This window comes from Myotis myotis, unplaced genomic scaffold (assembly GCF_014108235.1).
Source record: "Myotis myotis isolate mMyoMyo1 unplaced genomic scaffold, mMyoMyo1.p scaffold_m19_p_17, whole genome shotgun sequence".
In the NCBI taxonomy this organism is placed as follows: domain Eukaryota; kingdom Metazoa; phylum Chordata; class Mammalia; order Chiroptera; family Vespertilionidae; genus Myotis; species Myotis myotis.
In genome coordinates, this window is record NW_023416321.1 from 33,236,991 (window position 1) to 33,256,471 (window position 19,481).

General features: G+C 37.5%; 1 protein-coding gene across 1 annotated transcript in view; it reads left to right on the top strand.

Moving 5' to 3' along the window:
* EFCAB5 (EF-hand calcium binding domain 5) overlaps positions 1-19,481 on the top strand; it is a 92,624-nt gene that overhangs the window by 50,073 nt on the left and 23,070 nt on the right. Inside the window, 10 exon segments of the mRNA XM_036339720.1 lie at positions 3,749-3,848; positions 5,435-6,076; positions 6,224-6,305; positions 6,459-6,531; positions 6,533-6,684; positions 8,732-8,832; positions 8,924-9,013; positions 10,896-11,110; positions 12,275-12,431; positions 18,915-19,204. Of these exon segments, the coding sequence (XP_036195613.1) occupies positions 3,749-3,848; positions 5,435-6,076; positions 6,224-6,305; positions 6,459-6,531; positions 6,533-6,684; positions 8,732-8,832; positions 8,924-9,013; positions 10,896-11,110; positions 12,275-12,431; positions 18,915-19,204 (1,902 nt within the window).

Consider the following 19,481-nt stretch of genomic DNA (forward strand, 5'->3'; position numbering starts at 1 on the left):
CTTAAGATTGTTTTTGCTTGCTCTCTTTTCTGGCTTCTTATCAAAAAAAGCTGCTGGGAATAGGGAGTCTACTACATCTTATTATATTACTTCTTTAAAAGAAAAGTTTATATCAAAAAGTATTTCTAAGAGTGGTACTTTGGAGGATATTGGTGTGCTAGGATACCAAATGGATTTGCAAAATAGATATTAATTTTACTGATATATATTTGTTTATGAACTTTGTTTGTATCCCCATGTTCCAGAAAAGATTGCAACAAAGGAACACGTATTAAAAGTAGGATGAAAGAAGTAAAAAATAAGAGAGATGACAGTAACTGAAGCTAGGAATAAAGCCCCAAATGCATATTTTACTGGCATAAATATTTGTTCTAGGTTGCCTACAAGTTTGAATCTAAGCTTCCTAGCCGTGAATGTGAAAAGGGAAACATGAGCAAACATTCTATTGGCGTGTTTAAGATAAATGCAAACTGATATTAAGAAGAAGTACAGAAAATTGGGGTTCAAAGTCAGCAGTTCCTCCCACAAGTACTCACAAAGGGACCTTATGTGTTGAAGTGAAGGTCCATTATGCCAGACGTATAATAAATGAAACAATGATTTTCTTGGGGAAATTTCTTATAACCACCTTAAGTGTAGGTAAATGATACCACACCTGACTGCAATTCAGAAAAAGCAAGTCTTGAAGGAGCCAATATATTGCAGTCTAGGCTCTCAGATCCCTGCTAATTTGGCTTAGGTCAGGAATATATATATATTAAAATATATTTTTATTGATTTCAGAGAGGAAGGGAGAGGGAGAGAGAGATAGAAACATCATCAATGATGAGAGAGAATCATTGATTGGCTGCCTCCTGCACACCCCACACTGGGGATTGAGCTTGCAACTGGGCATACGCCCTGACCGGGAATCGAACCAGTGACCTCTTGGTTCCTGGGTTGACTTCAACAACTGAGCCATACCCAGCTGGGCAGAAATCTCTATATATAAAAGCTAAGCGACTGTTCGACCGGTAACTATGATGCGCACTGACCACCAGGGGGCAGACGCTCAACACACAGGCATGGAAACATGGAACAGACTGATAAATCTCAGAGGGAAGGGGGGAGCTGGGAGGGTGGGAAGAGATTAACCAAAGATCTTATATGCATACTAGAAGCCCGGTGCATGGAGTTGTGTACCAGTGGGGTTCCTCAGCCTGGCCTGCAAGGATCGGGCCGAAACCAGCAGTCCAACATCCCCTAAGGGGTCCCAGATTGTGAGAGGGTGCAAGTCAGGCCGAGGGACACCCCCCCCTCCGAGTGCATGAATCTGTGCACCAGGCCACTAATCTATAATAATAAAAGTGTAATATACTAATTAGACCGGATGTCCTTCCAGACAACCTTCTGGATGAAGCTGGGGCTGCAAGGGAAGCCCAGGTCCTGGGCACCTGCCAGCGGCCGGAGGGAAGCCCGGGTCCTGTGTGCCAGAGGGAAGCCGGTGCTGGTAGCAGGGGGAAGGAAGGCCTACTCTTGCATGAATTTCATGCATTGAGCCTCTAGTATATTTTACAAAATCTGAAATGTCTATGTGTCCTGTTGAATATTGCTTCTTTTAACGGAACTTATAATAAGTATTGGTGACATGGATGTCAAGATTTTACTCTCTAATAAATGCCTGGATACCAACTATTCATAGTTGGCTAATTTAATACCAATTCATGTGCTATAACAAACATAGCAGGATCATATTTAGAGACATGAACTCTTGCATTTCTTCCCAGTATTCAAATAGAAGTTATGTGCTGATCTTGTAGGTAAGACAAATACAGTTTAGAATAAAGCAGTTTCTGAATATTTTAACCAGTAGCTGAGACAAGAGTTCAAAAGCCTGTACTTTAACTTGAAAATCCTGGGCTCCTGAAAGAAAAAAAAGAGAGAGAGAGAGAGAGTAAGGAAGAATGCAAAATATGACATCAAAGCACTTTTTCTATCACTGGGAAATTGTGACCAGCTGATGGAAGGAGGAGGTAGTAGAGGGGATGTGACTAGGGGTTTGAGGTTGTCTGGGTCCCTAAGTCAGAGTTAGTATCTGATCCCCCACCCTCGAGCCCCAATCAGGGCTGAAGGTAATATTATAGACACTTAGAAATTCTAAGTAGGTTGAGGAGAAATTTAAGAGCAGCAGGGCTTATGCTTCTTTTCTTGGGTTTAGCTCAGAGACTGCAAGCTTCATAGAGAAGTCCTGAATCCAACATGATACTAAAGAGGGAGGGTAAGTGCTGCAGAAGATTGTAGGTAGGTGGGCCTGAGGTTAGTCCCACTCCTGTTGCTAGAGGAAATGTGATGAGTATTCCCAAATACCTGTGTGTGAAGGGGAGTGGGTGTGCAAAGGTGGCAGTAAAAGTTCTGTGTGTACATCCAAGAAGACACCCTGGCCGGTTAGAGCATTGTCCTGATATGCCAAGGTTGTGGGTTTGATCCCTGGTCAGGGCACATATAAGAATCAGCCAATGAAGGCATAAATAAGTGGAACAACAAATTAATGTTTCTTTCTCTCCCCCCTTCTCCCACTTCCTTTCTCTCTCTAAAATCAATAAATAAAAAGTAAAAAGAAAAGATAATGCACATAGTATACAATTCATTAATTGTCTTTCTATTTATTTACCCTAGGGAAATGTTTATACATGTACACAGGAGATGTGTATAAGGACATCCATTATACACATTATTTTTGGTATCAAAATACTGGAAATAATCTAAATGCCCATCAAAAGAAGGATTTTTATTTTTAAAATTGCGGGTTTCATATTATAGAATACCATACAGTTAAAAGAAATAAAATAATATTTCTTTATATACATGAATCAGATCTCAATGTTGTGTAAATAAGAGCAATTTTAAGGATAATTTAAATGCTTATAAAAAGGTTTTTTAAGCGGGGGAGCATTTGAGATCTTGTTTCCTAGCATGTCATCAGTTTGGCTCAAATTAACTCTTTATAAAAAATTTTTTTTAAAATGTACAAAAGGATACATGTACTATGATATCAGTTATATATATTTGTTTGTTTGTTTGGTTGGTTGGTTGGTTGGTTGGTTTTGTTTTGTTTGTTAATCCTCCCCCAAGGACATTTTTTCCATTGTTTTCTAGAGAGAGTAAAAGGGAATGAGGGAGAGAAACATTGATGTGAGAGAAACACATCGATTGGTTGCCTCCCGCATATGCTCTGGGGGCCAGGGATAGAATCTGCAACCCTTTGGTCTGCAGGCCGATGCTTTAACCACTGAGCAACACCAACCAAGGCTCAGTTAGAGATTTTTAAAGTACATACAAAAAATGTTAACAATCATCATTTCTGGATGCAGGGAATACAAAGTGTTAGTTTTATCATTTTCTTATTTTTTCTGTAATTAACTTTTTCCCAAAATAAAAATGTGAAAAAAGAACAAGTAGGGAGCAGTTAATTGTCCTAAGTGTCATACTTAGATCAGATTAGATGAGAATTGAACATTGTACATTGGATTAAACAATTACGTCAGTAACAAACATTTATTAAGCATCTGTTAAGTGAAAGGCATTTTGACATTCACAAAATGGGAAATAGAGTATAAGCCTCAAGAGGTAAGGTACAGCTTTCCCAACTTTGACTTTGCAGATTTTATTTATATGACGATGGTAGTGATGAATGTTTCAATATGCCATATTCTGTCTACATAAAAATCTCAAATCTCTTATAACACCTAACTGCCAACTTTCTGCTTAGGTAGGGTTTTTGGATCGGCAGAGGACATTGGCCTTGCTGGAAACATTCTACGACCAAAGTCCAAAAATGCTTAGACGTTTACTCCGAAACCCAAGACAATGTAAGTGCCACTCAGAGGGAGTATGCTCACACTGAAATGATGAAGTACACTAATCTATATATATAAAAGCCTAAGTGACTGGCCAACTGGCGGGTAGCTATGATGCACAATGACCACCACGGGGCAGACTCAATGCAGGAGCTGCTAAGCTTTGGTGACTTGGCAGCTACGGTTCTCGGCAGAGAGCAGGAAGCCCGATTCCAGGGTGTGTCACCCAAGAACTGCCCTCTTGCAATCCGGGACGCCTCGGGGGATGTCAGAGAGTCGGTTTCAGCCCAATTCCCGCAGGCCAGGCCGAGGGACCCCACCGGTGCACGAATCTGTGTACTGGGCCTCTAGTATGATAATACAAGGCCATTCTATCCCTGCGGAATTTCTTCACATGTCTCTCTTAGATCATGATAGCTATATCTAGTTGTTCTTCCCTACAAAATTCACTCTTTATCATGACTAGATGTATTTTTCACTACAGTTCAGTACTAAAAGTTGTCAATCCAGAACTCAATTTTAAATGTATTCAAATGAAGAAATGTTTTAGTAACAATCTGAATGTTGCAGAAATTTAGTTGGTAATGGTAATTCCAGTTTTAATGTCCAATTTAGAATTCTGAGATTTTGAAGAAAAATGTCCCCTTCTCTCAAGCATTTTTACTTGTACAACTTTATTGTACACATACAGTGAAATTTTTATATTACCAACCAAAACAAATAGGAGTAGCAGTTTTATTTTTATTTTTTAAAGAGAAAGTCATTGAATGGATGGGTTTTCCAAAGAATGTCAGTATCTTATTTCTGTATGATAATTTCTTACTTGGATACCTAAAAATCTGTGGATGATGTACATAGACTATTCCCTTAAACCCATGGGAGTCACAATTTTATAGCTTAAATACTAAATGTTTTAGAAGGGAGAGGCGATCTTTGGCATGGTCCCACTCTTTGTAGTCTGGGTCACCAGTGTTGTTTTGGTATGGTGTTCTTTTTTAACAGTGGGATTCTGCTGAATGCTATTCAATCTTTCCCTAGAATTCTGAGCCAAGTGTCCACATAAGTTGTTGAGGAAAAGAATCAAGGAAGGAAGAAAGAAAGGTAGAGAAAAAGGAAAGGAGAGAAAATGAATATTGGAAAAAATAGCACAGTGAAAAATTGTCATGGATAGAGACATGCTTTTATTTTGATATTGCAGATATTGAAAAGGCATTTGAGGTGGAAGACATGTGTCCCCTTCCTCATTCCATGCTAGCCTCATTGTGGGAGGACTGAAAGTAGAGAATAAGTTGTATTTGTCTTGGCAGTTTAAGCAACCCCCCCCCCCCCAACTAGCAAAAGAGGAATCATATTCATTTTCAAACCACAACTTTTAGGAAGGGATACTTTCTAATATATAGTAGTGAGCATCTTTTATGTTCAATTGGATACCTTTTTGGTTTTTATTGTGTTGCAGGGAAAGGTAACTGACATTTATTTAAAGTAATAGGCCTATATTATAATCACTGTGCTCAATGCTTTTTTGCATTAACTTGCTAGTTCTGATTCTGTATTATAAGATCAACTGTTTAGGTAAATGCTTTGTTCTTTTGCATTAGGGCCACTCATTGAATTTGAAGAGATAGAGTTGTCTGAGTTCTGGGGAGACATGGATAATCAGAAACACATTTATGAAGACTTTGACAATGTGTTCTTAGAGATGAATGCATCACTGTCTGAAAAAAATGCTAGTAAAAAACAAAGTAAATTGCTCAAAAAAACAGAAGAGCTACATAAATATGATAAACATAAAAAATCAACACTATTGCCGAGCCTACCAGAACAGCAGAGGGGAACAATTGCAGGACAAGACCCAAACAAAATTTTAAGTGAAGATCTAAACTCAGAGTCAATAACAGCACTAGGACAGCAGAAAGGGGCAACAGTGCGACCAGGATCACGCAGAGGGTCACGCAGAATGTCAGTAATAGAAGAACCACAAAAAGATTCAACTGCAGAACGAGGATCACGCAGAGGATCACGCAGAATGTCAGTAATAGAAGAACCACAGAAAGGGTCAAAAGAAGAGCCAAGCAGAGAGCCAGTAGCAGAACAAGGAGTACCTAGAGAGGCAATTGTAGAAGAAGAATCACTCAGAGAGTCGGGAATAGAAGGATCCAGCAGAGAGTCAGAAGCAGAACAAGGAGTACAGAGAGGGGCAACTGCAGAAGAAGGGTTTAGAGAGTCACGAAGAGGATCACGCAAAGGATCACGCAGAATGTCAGTAATAGAACCATATAAATTGCCCACTGAAAGACTAGAATCACCCGGAGAGTCAGTAGCAGAACCAGGATCACAAAGAGGGCCAACTGATGAAGAATCTCTTAAAGAGCCAATAACACGAAGAGGATCACGCAAAGGATCACGCAGAATGTCAGTAATAGAAGAGCCATATAAATGGCTCGCTGAAAGACAAGAATCACCCGGAGAGTCAGTAGCAGAACCAGGACTGCAAAGAAGGTCAACTGCAGAAGAAGCATCTTCCAGAGAGTCACTAACATCAAAAGGGTCACACAGAGGATCGCACAGAATGTCCTTAACAGAACTGCATAAAGCGTCAACTGAAGAACTAGAATCACTCAGAGAGACAATTCCAGAGGAACAGGACGTAGCCTCAACTTCACAAACAAGGGAAGGTAATATCTTAAAAGAAAGTGAAAACATCTAGGGAGGTTACTTCCTTTGTGCACACTGAAATCCTTCCACAAGAATAGAATGCTCAGGAGCAAATATATGAAGGGAAACTATTCATGATTTCTGAACTGCAAGAAAAAGATTAGTATGAAGTAGAAGAGATAATCAGTTCTCTGTTTTGTGGAGTGGTTTTTATTTTTTAAAATATATTTTTATTGATTTCAGAGAGGAAGAAAGAGAGAGAGAAACATCAATGATGAGAATCATTGATCTGCTGCCTTCTGCATGCCCCACGCTGGGGATCGAGCCCACTGGGGATTGAGCCTGCAACCTGGGCATGTGCCCTGACTGGGATAGAACCATGACCTCCTGGTTCATAGGTCTATGCTCAATCACTGAGCCACACTGGGCAGGCTGTGGAGTGGTTTTTAAAGTCTTCAGAAAATACTCATTTCAATTGGGATCTTTTCTGATATATCAGATCATGCAAATCTCAGACATATTTTGCTACTCGGCATGAGTCTAGACCAGCCGTGGGCAAACTACGGCCCGCAGGCCGGATCCGGCCCATTTGAAATGAATAAAACTAAAAAAAAAAAAAAAAAAGACCATACCCTTTTATGTAATGATGTTTACTTTGAATTTATATTAGTTCACACAAACACTCCATCCATGCTTTTGTTCTGGCCCTCCGGTCCAGTTTAAGAACCCATTGTGGCCCTCGAGTCAAAAAGTTTGCCCACCCCTGGTCTAGACCTTGACCAAGCAATTAAATGCAAACCATAAAGACTATTATCAGACATATGTAATACCTTAATCAATAAAAATTAAAATTAAAAATTAAAAAAATAAAAATAAGACTCTATTATCCATTTACCTTTTATTCTTGTGGGGTTTTTTTAGAAAGTGGATGGGAGGGGGCAGAGACAAAGTGAGAGAAACATGATGTGAGAGAGACACATAGATTGGTTGCCTCCTGCATGCGCCCCGACAAGGGCTGGGGATCAAGCCTGCAACAAGGTATGTGTCTGTGTCCTAGTTTGGAATCAAACCTGGGACCCTTCAGTCTGCTCTATCCACTGAGCAAAACTAGAAACCCACTTGTAAGGAAGAAATCTGGTAATGTTGCACATAGAAATTTACGTTGGATCTCTGAAAAGGCGGTAGAAGCCATTTTGTTTTAAATGTGGAGTCTGATATTAGAAACCACTTTAAAATTTTTCTTTTATTTCACCTATAAAATGGATCTTGATTTTTCAGTTGTATATAAGATATATTTCTAGAAAAGTTTCTGAAAGCCATATTTAAGACAAAGGGCACCCTGCAGTTCAAATTTTATTCTGCAGAAGACATTTTTCCTCTGAATTGCCAATTTATGACCTTTTCTTTTAAAAAAATTTTAACCTTTTAAAAAGCCAGTCTCAATACCACTGAAGACCTCAGTTAGGCATAATTTTTTTAAAAATTCTGCTCTTTAATTCTACAGTCCCAAAGAAAACTTGTAAGAAATGGGTAATTTGTGTTTTAGTTCTACACTATCATCAACTAATTTGAAATCTTTTTTTTTTTTTTTAGTATTATGTTTATTTCTCCATAAAACAGAGCTACTAATTTCTGGCTCTCCTTACATAGGGATGTAGCATTTAAAAAGTAGTGAGGTTACTATTCAACCAGATGTTATGTTAGTGAGGTCTTAATTTTGGCTATGTGTAACAGTGTTCCAAAATGAGTGTCGGAAAAACAAAACAAATAAGTCTAAACAAGAAAGGGGTGTCTTTCTTTCTCACATAAAAGTCAAAAGTTCTATGACAGCTCAGTCCCATGAAATCAGCAGTGGCTCAAGCTCCTTCTATTTCGTGTCTCCTCCAACCACATGGACCAAGATGGTTCACTGCCATGTCTACATTCTGACCAGCAGGTGAGGAGAAAGGAAAATGGATAAGCATCACATCACTTCCCTGAACATATCATTGGTCAGTATATAGGGATATAGTAAGGGAGGCTAGGAAATGTTGGCCTCATTTTGTGTGGCCAAATTGGGGTAAATAAATAGCTTTTGTCAAAGAGCTGCTCTCAACAACTAGAGTTATTAAGTTCTATCACAATGGTTGATTATGACACAGCATATATGGGAAAGTACCTGAAAGAAAGTTTTTGGTGGTCTATATGCAAGGCATTTCGCTTATTCATTAACTTAAGAATATGTAATGTCCAACTCATAGGCATTTTCTTTTGTACCTTTTAGAAACTGCAAAGAAGAAAGTTGAGAAAGACAAAGCCTGTGAACCCAAGTCCCAAAACATAGAAGGAAAGCCATGGCCAGGTAACTCACTTAACCCTCCTTTCATGTAGAACAAAAACATTGTGACAGTGAAGTTAAATTGCCTATGTTATGTGGAATGTGTATTTTATAGGTGAACTTTTGACTTGTGACTTGAAGAAGTATATAAAATGCGAAGATGAGGAACAGGCAAAATTAATCTATGGTAACTCCAGATTCACAGGTACATATCAACAACAAAATTAGAAAGAATAGATCCCAGTCTAATTGATGAATTTAACTTATTGTGGTACCCCATGATAAAGACTGGACTTAGACAAGACACAACACCAGGTGAACCTGCATTGTTTTGTCCCTGAGCTGATGGATCTAATTATTTACAAGATGGCCCGGCCGGCATGGCTCAGTGGTTGAGTGTGGACCTATGAACCAGGAGGTCACGGTTTAATTCCCAATCAGGGCATATGCCTGGGTTGCAGGGTTGATCCTCAGTGTGGGGCATGTAGGATCAATAATTCTCTCTCATCACTGATGTTTCTATCTCTCCTTCTTCCTTCTTTTCTGAAACCAATAAAAATATTTTTTTAAAAATAAAGATTTACAAGATGAATATTTTAGCGGTAGTATGCATGTGTTATTGATGAATGTTCTTCTACTTAAAAACAAATGCATTAGTATACAGTTTTTTAAATCATTAAATGGCCCAACAGCTGCTTTTAAGCTATGATCTAGGTATACAAAAGGAATCAGATATTACTACTCAATAGAAATAATTTCAGCTTTCCTCTCCCTGGTAGTTTCACATCCAAACATGTGAAACAGGTGAGAATATAGATTGTTTTTGAAGACTTACAAAGAAAGATCTACTCAACAGAGAGAGCAAAGAGTAGCTGTTATTTAAGTGAGTGTTCCAACAAGTACTCATATTTTACTACAATGCTATTTTATCATTTTTACCTTTCATCAACATGTAGTAGGACTAATTAGATCAGCATTATTTTCTTTCTTTTTTATCTTTATTGTTGAGAGCATTGCAGATGTCCTCCTTGCTCCCCACCACCCAGTTCCTACCCTACCCTAGGCCTTCACCACCCTATTGTCTGTATTCATGAAAACAACAACAACAACAACTATGGGAACCTAAGACAGCCACTAGACGCTGAAAGATTATTTTCTTCCTATCCGAATTTAAAAAATTTAAGTCTGGGTCAAATAATAAACTTTTATCCTCAAAATATTTTGGTGTAAATGTATGGCATTAGTCAAGCTCTTATAGCCTGCTAGTTCATGTTCTCGTTCTCCTTGTCTTATTTCAATTTTGCTTTACTATTTGGAAAATAAACTGCATGAATGAGTATTTTTTAAGTTATGTCAAATCTCTTATGGAAGTCATAAGGGCATGAATGATTAACTCAATGAATAAATTAAACATAAGTCATTGGGTTAAAATTTTATGAAATGTGTCTCATGTTAGAACATTGAACTTCATGATAAATATAGTAAAGACTCATTGGGGGAGGGGTTGTAATGGTGGTATTTACAGACTTATTTAACTGTCAAGTCCAGATTGCAGCTGGCTTCAGGCACAATTGAATCCAAGGCCTCAACAATAGCAGCAGGGCACTGTCTTTCTGCCTCTCAGTCTGTTCTCTGTGTATGACTTTCAGTTCTAGGTTGTTTTTTCCATACTATGACAAAGATGTCCGTGAGAGTATCTCTAAGCCTACATCCTACCAGTTCAGGAATCAAGAGTACAAAAAGGGGGGTCCTTCTCCCAATTGTTTCCCCAAAAGTTCTGGGTTTAAATTCTCATTGGTCTATACTGGATTACATTGCTGTTATACATAGATCATTGGCCAGACCTATGTCACATGGTAATCCTTAAGGCATGGTTGGGGGAGGTTAAGTACCACTTGACTTAACTAAACATTTTACTGGGGAAGAGATGTTTTGTCAAATAAAAAAGAAATGGTGCTGTCCCCATGAAGGGAACATGGATTTCTGACAGGAAAATAGTAGCAGATGGCCATTATAATACATACTCATATATTTTCCTTAATCTTTGAGAAAATTGTCCAATTTACTGTATGTTTCCTGCTTTATAGACCTACATTCAATTATCAGAAATATTCAGTCTTACAAAGAAGTGAAAGGAAGGAGTGCCTTCAATGGAGTTTCCCTTAATCTGCTCCAGTTTGTGCAACTCCTAGAGACATTTGTTGGTGAAGATGCCCCCTTGAGTACCAGCGAGACCCTCACCTCCTTTTTCAAGTGGGGCTATGCTGAAACAAAAGAAGAGAAAATGAGTGACTTGGAAGAGGTGAGTAATACTGTTTATCAATGAAACAAGTGAGGTCACTATTATTAAATTTGTCAATCTCAGTAGTTCCTAGTGTGGCTCTTCTTTAAAAATTTACAACTAAATGTGCCACTATTTCAACAATAATGGCCATTAAATATTTTATTTTATTGTCAAATAAAATGAGTTCACACTCCAGAGAACTCATTCCCCTAATAATATCATGATTGATGATGGCAGGAGATGGTTTATTACACAGCTTTGTGTGTTTTTTTTTCACTGACGCTTGAATAGCAGACTTAATGGAGCAAATATGTGTATCAACAAAGATATAACAAAGATATCGCATGCATGTGTATCTGTGTGAGTGCATTTACAAATGCACATACCTAGGGTTCAATTACAGCTTGAATATATATTTTTGTTCATGTGCACTGCATCAGGTAGTACATATTTTGTAAGAACTTACTACTTATTTAGGTGTAGGTAAATGCACACACATTAGCTAATATAAACAATTTATGTGCTCGTATATGAGATATGTAAATTAGATTCACCAGGCATATACAGTAATCTCAGCAGCCTTATGAATCTTCTCAACTTAATTCTAGAGGTGATATCCCTTTTGCCTCAACTGCAGTTCTCCCATTTAACCAAAAGGTATATATTCACTTTGTTTCAGAAATTAAATATATCTAGATATTAAATTACTGTCAAATTGATATAATTAATCTAATAAAAAGTATAAAACGTAATTAATGCCAGGTTAGGTCAATGTTAAATACAAAAAATATTTTTTGAACACAGTCATTTTTTATTGTTTGAACACTGCCATTTATCCCCCTTCACTACAAAACAAATGCTACCAAGAAGCAGGCAGAGTACCCCATGTGGTTATAATATTACTGAACAAGCAGCGAGGGAGTGGAAAGGAATGAATTAAAGATTCTTAAGGAGTGTAGTCTTCTTTCTATATTAATGTGTTTTAATCCAATGCAGAAACAGAGAAGTGGTAGTGAGAGGATTAAAATTAAATGATTCATTTTCCCATTAATATCATGCTTAGTCCCAAAGTAAAGCTGTTTTTATAAAAAGTGCTGCACTTTTTTGGGAATAAACATAGGATGCCAGCTAGTAGAATAAACAGCAAGTCTTCTGTGCTTTGTTATCTGATTTGTATCCTAGGCTATACAAAACACTTCCCAAATTCGACGGGGACTTCTCCTAGAAGCCCTCTTTCAGTTGTGGGACAGTGATGGCTCAGGCTTCCTAGATCTGAATGAAGTTGATGAACTCTTGTATACATACAAGGAGGGAATGGAAAAAGAAGCTATGAAGACAGGTAAAAGTATAATAATTTTCCTATTTAGGCTAACAACTTTGTTTCAAGTTTCCCGGTAGTATGACATATATACAATTAAACACTGGTTGTTCTAAAACCATGAGATATTACCTTCTCACTTGCTAGTATGGCGACAAATTGTTCAGGTTTATTAAGATATAACTGACTTATAACACTGTATAAATTTAAGATGTACATGTTGATTTGGTACACTTATATATTGTGAAATTATTCCCATAGTAGTATTAACACCTCCATCACCTCCCATAATTACTATATCTTTTTCGTTGTGAGAACATTTAAGATCTTAGCAACTTTCAAGTGTATAATACAGTATTGTTAACTATAGTCACTATGCTGCACATCAGATCCCCAGAATTTATTTATCTTATAATGAAACTAGAGGTCTAGTGCACAAAATCCATGCACAGGTAGGGTCCTTAGGCCTGGCCAGCGATTGGGACCAATCAGGGCCTTCCTTCCCCCAGCTGACGGCTGCTGGCCAGGGCCTTCATTTCTTGACACCCCCTGGTAGTCAGCACACATCATAGCGAGTGGTCAAACTCCTGGTCGGTCAAACGCCCAAGGAGACAATTTGCATATTAGCTTTTTATTACATAGGATTTTGTGCCGTTTGACCAACATCTCTCCATTTTCCCTACCCCTAGCTCCTGGCAACCACCATTATACACTCTGTTTTCATGAGTTTGCCTTTTTTAAATTCCACATATAAGTGAGACTGTACAGTATTTGTCTTTCTCTGTCTGACTTATTTCACTTAATATAATGCCTTCACAATCCATCCATGTTTTTGCAAATAGTAACATGGCATCTTCTTTATCCATTCATCTGTTGATGGATACTTGGGCTGTTTCCATGTCTTGACTATTGTGAATAATTATGTAGTTAACATGGAAGCACAGATATTTCTTTGAAATAGTGATTTTGGATATATACCCAGAAGTGGAATTACTGGATCATATGGGTACTTCTATTTTTAGTTTTTTTAGAAACCCCAATCTGTTTTCCGTAGTGACTATACCAATTTACATTACCATCAACATTGCAAAAGGGTTCCCTTTCCTCCACAACTTCACCAAAACTTGTCTTTTATATGATGACTGTTTGAACAGATCTGAGGTGATATCTCATTGTGGTTTTGATTTGCATTTCCCTGATTAGTGATATGGAATATCTTTTAATCACCATTTGGTCATTTTCATGTCTTTGGAAAAATGTCTTTTTCGTTCTTCGGCCCATTTTTTTTTTAAAATATATTTTATTGATTTTTTACAGAGAGGAAGGGAGAGAGATAGTTAGAAACATCGATGAGAGAGAAACATCGATCAGCTGCCTCCTGCACATCCCCCACTGGGGAAGTGCCTGCAACCCAGGTACATGCCCTTGACCGGAATCGAACCTGGGACCTTTCAGTCCGCAGGCCGATGCTCTATCCGCTGAGCCAAACCGGCTTTGGCAGCCCATTTTTAATCAGATTTTTTTTGCTATTGAGTTGTATACATTCCTTATATTTTTTTGGATATTAAACCCCTTATTAGATATACTAGAGGCCCGATGCACAAAGATTCATGCAAGAATGGGCCTTACTTCCCCTGGCTGCAAGCACCACCTTCGCTCCTGCTGGCCAGAGCTGCCTTTCTGCCTTTGCTCCAGCCCAGAACTGCCTTTCTGCCTTCATTCTTGCCCAGAGCTGCCTTTCCACCTTCCCACGCTGCCCAGAGGCCAGGAGTGGCTGAGGCAGTGCGGAACGCCTGCGTTGTTGTCCTTCCCTGCCCCCAGCCATTCAGCACTTGTGTATGCAAATTAACCCACCATCTTTGTTGGGTTAATTTGCATACTTACTCCTGATTGGATGGTGGGTGTTTGCAAAGGTATGGTCAATTTGCATCTTTCTCTTTTATTAGTGTAGGTGATTTGAAAATATTTTCTCCTATTCTGTAGGTTGTCTTTTCGTTTTATTGTTTCTTTTGCTGTACAGAACCTTTTTAGTTTGATATTGTGTCACTTATTTATTTTTGCTTTTATCGCTTGCATAGTACGGCATTTAAAAATTGAAATAATTAAATTTTAATGGAAAGTAACAATTGTTGGCAAGGATGTGGAGAGACTGGAACCCTTGTGCCTGGCTGGTGAGAAAGTAGAAAGTGTCAGAGCAATCAGGAGTGGAATATGTTGTAGAGTGTTTTGCCCAAGACCTTAGCTCTAATGGTTAGATTCCTTCTGTGTACTTGAGTACGCTCAGTCTTGGGGTTAAAAGAAAAAAATCCAAACCATTCCACAGTTCTGCTTATTTTCTCTTTTTGTTGTATCTCTCTGCCTTGACAAAGTCTGATTCACTTCACAAATCTGGCTGGCTTGCAAGTGTCTCCTGAATTTACTAACTCAACTTATTCTTCTAAATGACTTTCCTCTTCTATACTATACTTTTCTCTTCTGATCAATTCTTCCCAATCAAGAGCTGCTAAAATTCCTATTGTAGTATAATTCCCTCTTTCATTTGATTAGATCCTAGTAGAAATGGTTATACTCTTCCCTGGGTTTAAGGATTTGTCTAATTTCTTTGGCATACCAGATTTCTAACTCTTAACGTATATAGTGCACAGCAGAAGGAATGATTAGGATTAACATTCTTCTGCCCTAAGTTTATCCATTGTCATGTGTTTTTAATTAACTATGTCTTTTGCAAACTTTACATTACACTACATTACTTTCTTAAACTGCAACCAAAAAGGATTTACTTAATGAAGTTTTGAAAGGCATAATGAGGTGATTTTATAATATGGGCAAATTTCCTAACACAGAACCATGTTCTACAGAGGAAAGAACATTACACAATGGTCAGGAGTGCTAGGTTCCAATACTGGATCTTTCACTAAATGGTCATGTGAGCAAAGGCAAATTATTGAATCTCTGTAGATCCAGGTGTCCCCATTTGTAAAATGAAGGAGATAGACACTATGAATTCTGGAATTTAAGGAATCTCAGGATAATGTTATAAGGATGTTCCAATATATATGATTGAAGTACAGCAATAGGGATAGGTAGAAAGCAAAAATGTAATGGGTTAAGCCAAGCAAATAAAAATGAAGAAAGTAATGAAGAGACAGAATCTGCTGCCAGAAGAAAATGTCTGCAAGCAGGAAGAACAAATTATTCTCTCCAAGGGTAGACTCATACAAAATGACTCTCTCTGAACACATCTTGGTAGCCACCAAGCCTGTGGAGATAACTACTGAACCGATGGTCATATGGAAGCTGAAAGGCAGATTTTGTTTCTTAAAAAAGGAAAAATTTTAAAATTCAAACATTAGCTAATAACAGATTGGAAAACCTTTAGACAGCTCTTTTTTTATTTGTTTGTTTTTTCTCTGCCCTTCTTATACAATTCTGTGTCCAAGATTAAAAATTGGGGTTTAAATAGGATAATGTCACAGAATTAGAAATTCCTAGAAATGTTTCTGCTGGTGTCCTCAAAATGGAAGTTTTCTATATGGAAAGGGCAAGTTGAAACTTTTACACTGTAATTTTCCCTTTTTATTCCCAATGTAATATAGCCTAATCTTTTGAGCAGAAATATCATATATAAAAATCTGTAGAACATGTGACCTGTCTACACTGTAGAATTTAAGAGAAAAAATTATCTTCCTCCATTACTTCTCATGAAATAGCTATTAACATTTGTTGGATATGTCCTTTAGTTTTCTATTAAATGATAAAATTTGCTTTAATATATACATTGCTATTTAAGTAGGGCATTTAACTCTTTTAAAATTATAACATTTTGGTGAGTCATTCTGTCACCAAATTCTCACATTTATTTAGAAAGTCTCATTGAAATACTCAGTGTTCCTTAAAGAAACTGAAATCTGGACAAGTGGTTAGTGTAAAACTATTACTGTTTCTTCACCCTGGAACAAGGAATCTTTAAGAAACTCCGCAGTCTTTTCTTGCTTTCTATACCTTGCCATTTATTCAGATTGCAGGCAGATTTGTTTGTAATTTTTACTTCTTTTAGGTTTGTCTAGTATTTCCTCATGATTACATTTAGGTTGTTCATTTTTGGCAGGAATGTCATATAAGTAATGCTGCGTTCTTCTCATTGAATGCTATCAGAAATCTCATGAGAAGGTATCAGTCAGGCTCCTCCATTTTAAAGTTACTCTTCTTTTCCTTTTTAATTAATAATTATTTTGCAACTATATAAACATTCCATTTCTTGTCAAACTTTTTGTTTATTCATTCATAACAGTATATATTCAGTTTTTCCTATTTTATACAGTAAATTATAATCCAACACTATCATTATAACGCTTATATATTTTTATATTTAACCCATGGGAGTCCTTTCAAACTGTCTCCTATGCCCTCCTCTCCCCTCCAATATTTTATTATGAAAAATTTAAAACATACAGCAAAGCTGGAAGAATTTTACAGTGAGTATCTATATATCTACTACCTAGATTTCTATCATTAACATTTTACTAAACTTTTTTATTATCTATCTATTCATCTCTCCATCTTTCTGTCCTTCCATCTACTTCTTATTTTTGATGCATTACACATAAATTACAGACATCCATATACTCCTCCCTAAATATTTCAGCATGCATTATCATTAATTAGAGTTCAATATATGCTAACAGTTTTTTTTCCTTAACAAAGTGGTTTAGCAAAAATGGACATTAGTGGTTCATGTGATGGAAAAGTCCAGGGCTAGTTCAGGACACACCAGATTTGGGAGTTCAAATAATGACTTCAGGGCAGGTATCTGCTTCTTTCTCTTCCTCTCTCTTTCAGTCTGGTCCTGTTCTCTTCTATGTGTTGACTCCACTTTCACACACTCTTTCCCCTCATGGTGATCAGATTCAATCTCACATCCCAACAGGTTTATTCAAATTAAGTGAGAATAAGAAGGAAAATATCCTCTTCCTAATAATTCAAGTAAAGAGTCTGGCATTAGTCTGGACTAACCCAACTACTCTGGTGAGGGGAATATGATGTCCTGACTGGCTTAGAGCTGAGATGCATGCTCCACCTCTAGGACCTCTACCAAGTGGAACCTCACTCAAACATATGACCTGAGGTTGGAGTGGACTAGTTTCCCCAAAGCAAAATCTGGGATACAATTGCTAGGAGAAAGATGAGTGGATGCTAAAGAGCAAAAATCATATAATCAGATGACTAAAAGAGACAGTATTTGTTAACTGTCAAATAATTAATATAGTATGAATGTTATTATCTTTCAGGTGGAAGCCTTCTTGAATTTTAAAGAGGAAAGGTGCATACTCTATGACTTATTAATTATAAATATCAAATAAACTTACACATGTGCACCAAGAGACATGTACAAAAATGCTCATAGCACTTTTCATAAGAGCAAAATATTAGAGACAACCTAAATGCCCATTGATAGAATAAATAAATTGATGATGGTATACTTACAAAATGACATATTATATAATAGGGAAAATGAGTAAGTCACAGCCATAGGAACATAGATGTATATGGTAGCATAATGTTGAATTAAAAAGCAAGCCCCAGAAAAGTACATATAGTATGATGTCCTTTTTCTAAAGCATACAAAAAGATAAAATGAAACCACATATGGTTAGAAGTACACGTGTGTGTGTGTGTGTGCGCGTGCACGCGCGCACACACACACACACTAACACTATTGGGAAAAGAAAAGGAAGGAAAAGATAAAGCAAAAGCAAAATTTCAGAATACTAGTGCGGGGATGTGTATAGGCAGGAAGTGGAACAATGGCAAGGGCATAAAAGAAGATGTAAGTTATTAGTAATGTTTAGGTTTGGTAGTAGATCGTGATTGTATGCTAATAAAAGATAGATGTGGGTGCAGAAGTGTGCAAGGCATAGTCAGGGATCGTGAATAGAATGGGGATACTGAAATAAATAATTCCTATATGGTATTATGGGCAAATATTCTTGGAAAATGGACTGGATCCAAATATACTTTGAACCAAGAAATTGCATAATTCAAGTTGTGTTTTAATTTAATTTCATAAATATGTATTGAGCCTTCATTGGGTAATCCACTTATAAAGTGATTAATACTGGTTTAGTATTTTGGAAGCAGGAATGGTGAGGACAATACATTGTCAATGACTGACAGGAGAGAGTTAAGTAGTCTATTGGAAATGGATGGGAAAAGGTAGGGTGGAATGAAAGTTGACCCTGGAATTTTGCCTGACTAAGTGGTAGAATTAAATAAACAAAACAAAAACAGGAAAGATGACATAGGACTTGTCTTGAGTTTATCATAGTAATTCACTGTAACATGTTTTGTTGGGCTTAGATGCCTTTAATATACCTGATTTTCCATTGGGGGAAGGGGCGACAGTTGTCAAGAGACTTCAGTTTGCTGTAAGAGGAGAATGAAAATTTCTTCCACAGGTAAATGAGCTTTTGGTTAGTCCTTGAGTTTTGTGTTTATGTCTTTTAGCTAAATTACACATCCAATTTCCAAAGCCACACCCTGGTCAAGAAGTGAGGTTGTCTTCAAAACAGTTTCAGAAATACATAGAATTGGTTGTATCTGAACTCAGGGGCAATGAATACCAGGTTCTGGAAAGCCTGGTGGAGTTTCTGATGACCAGCTTAGAAAGAAGCCATTTTGAGGGTCTGAGGAACAGTGCCAGACGGAAGTGGCTGCACCAAATTCAACATGCTGCAGAAACAAGTGGGGTATCCCTGGAGCCAGTGTACACTGAGACTTTTAAGGCCCTCACACAGGTATGTTGTCTAAAATTATACATAAAAAGAAAAACGTCCTCACAGTAGGTGATATTCAATGGTTGTAAAGGAGGAGCACACTAAATTCTCTTAAAATTTGATGGGTATTGCTATAGATGTTTCTCTCTCTCTCTCTCTCACACACACACACACACACACACACACACACACACACACACACACATTACAATGACCCAAAGCCTAGGGAAGATGCAACTGGAATGACTGCAGGTTGGCAAGGAAGAGAGGAAACACATAAAAGACAGAGTTATGTCTT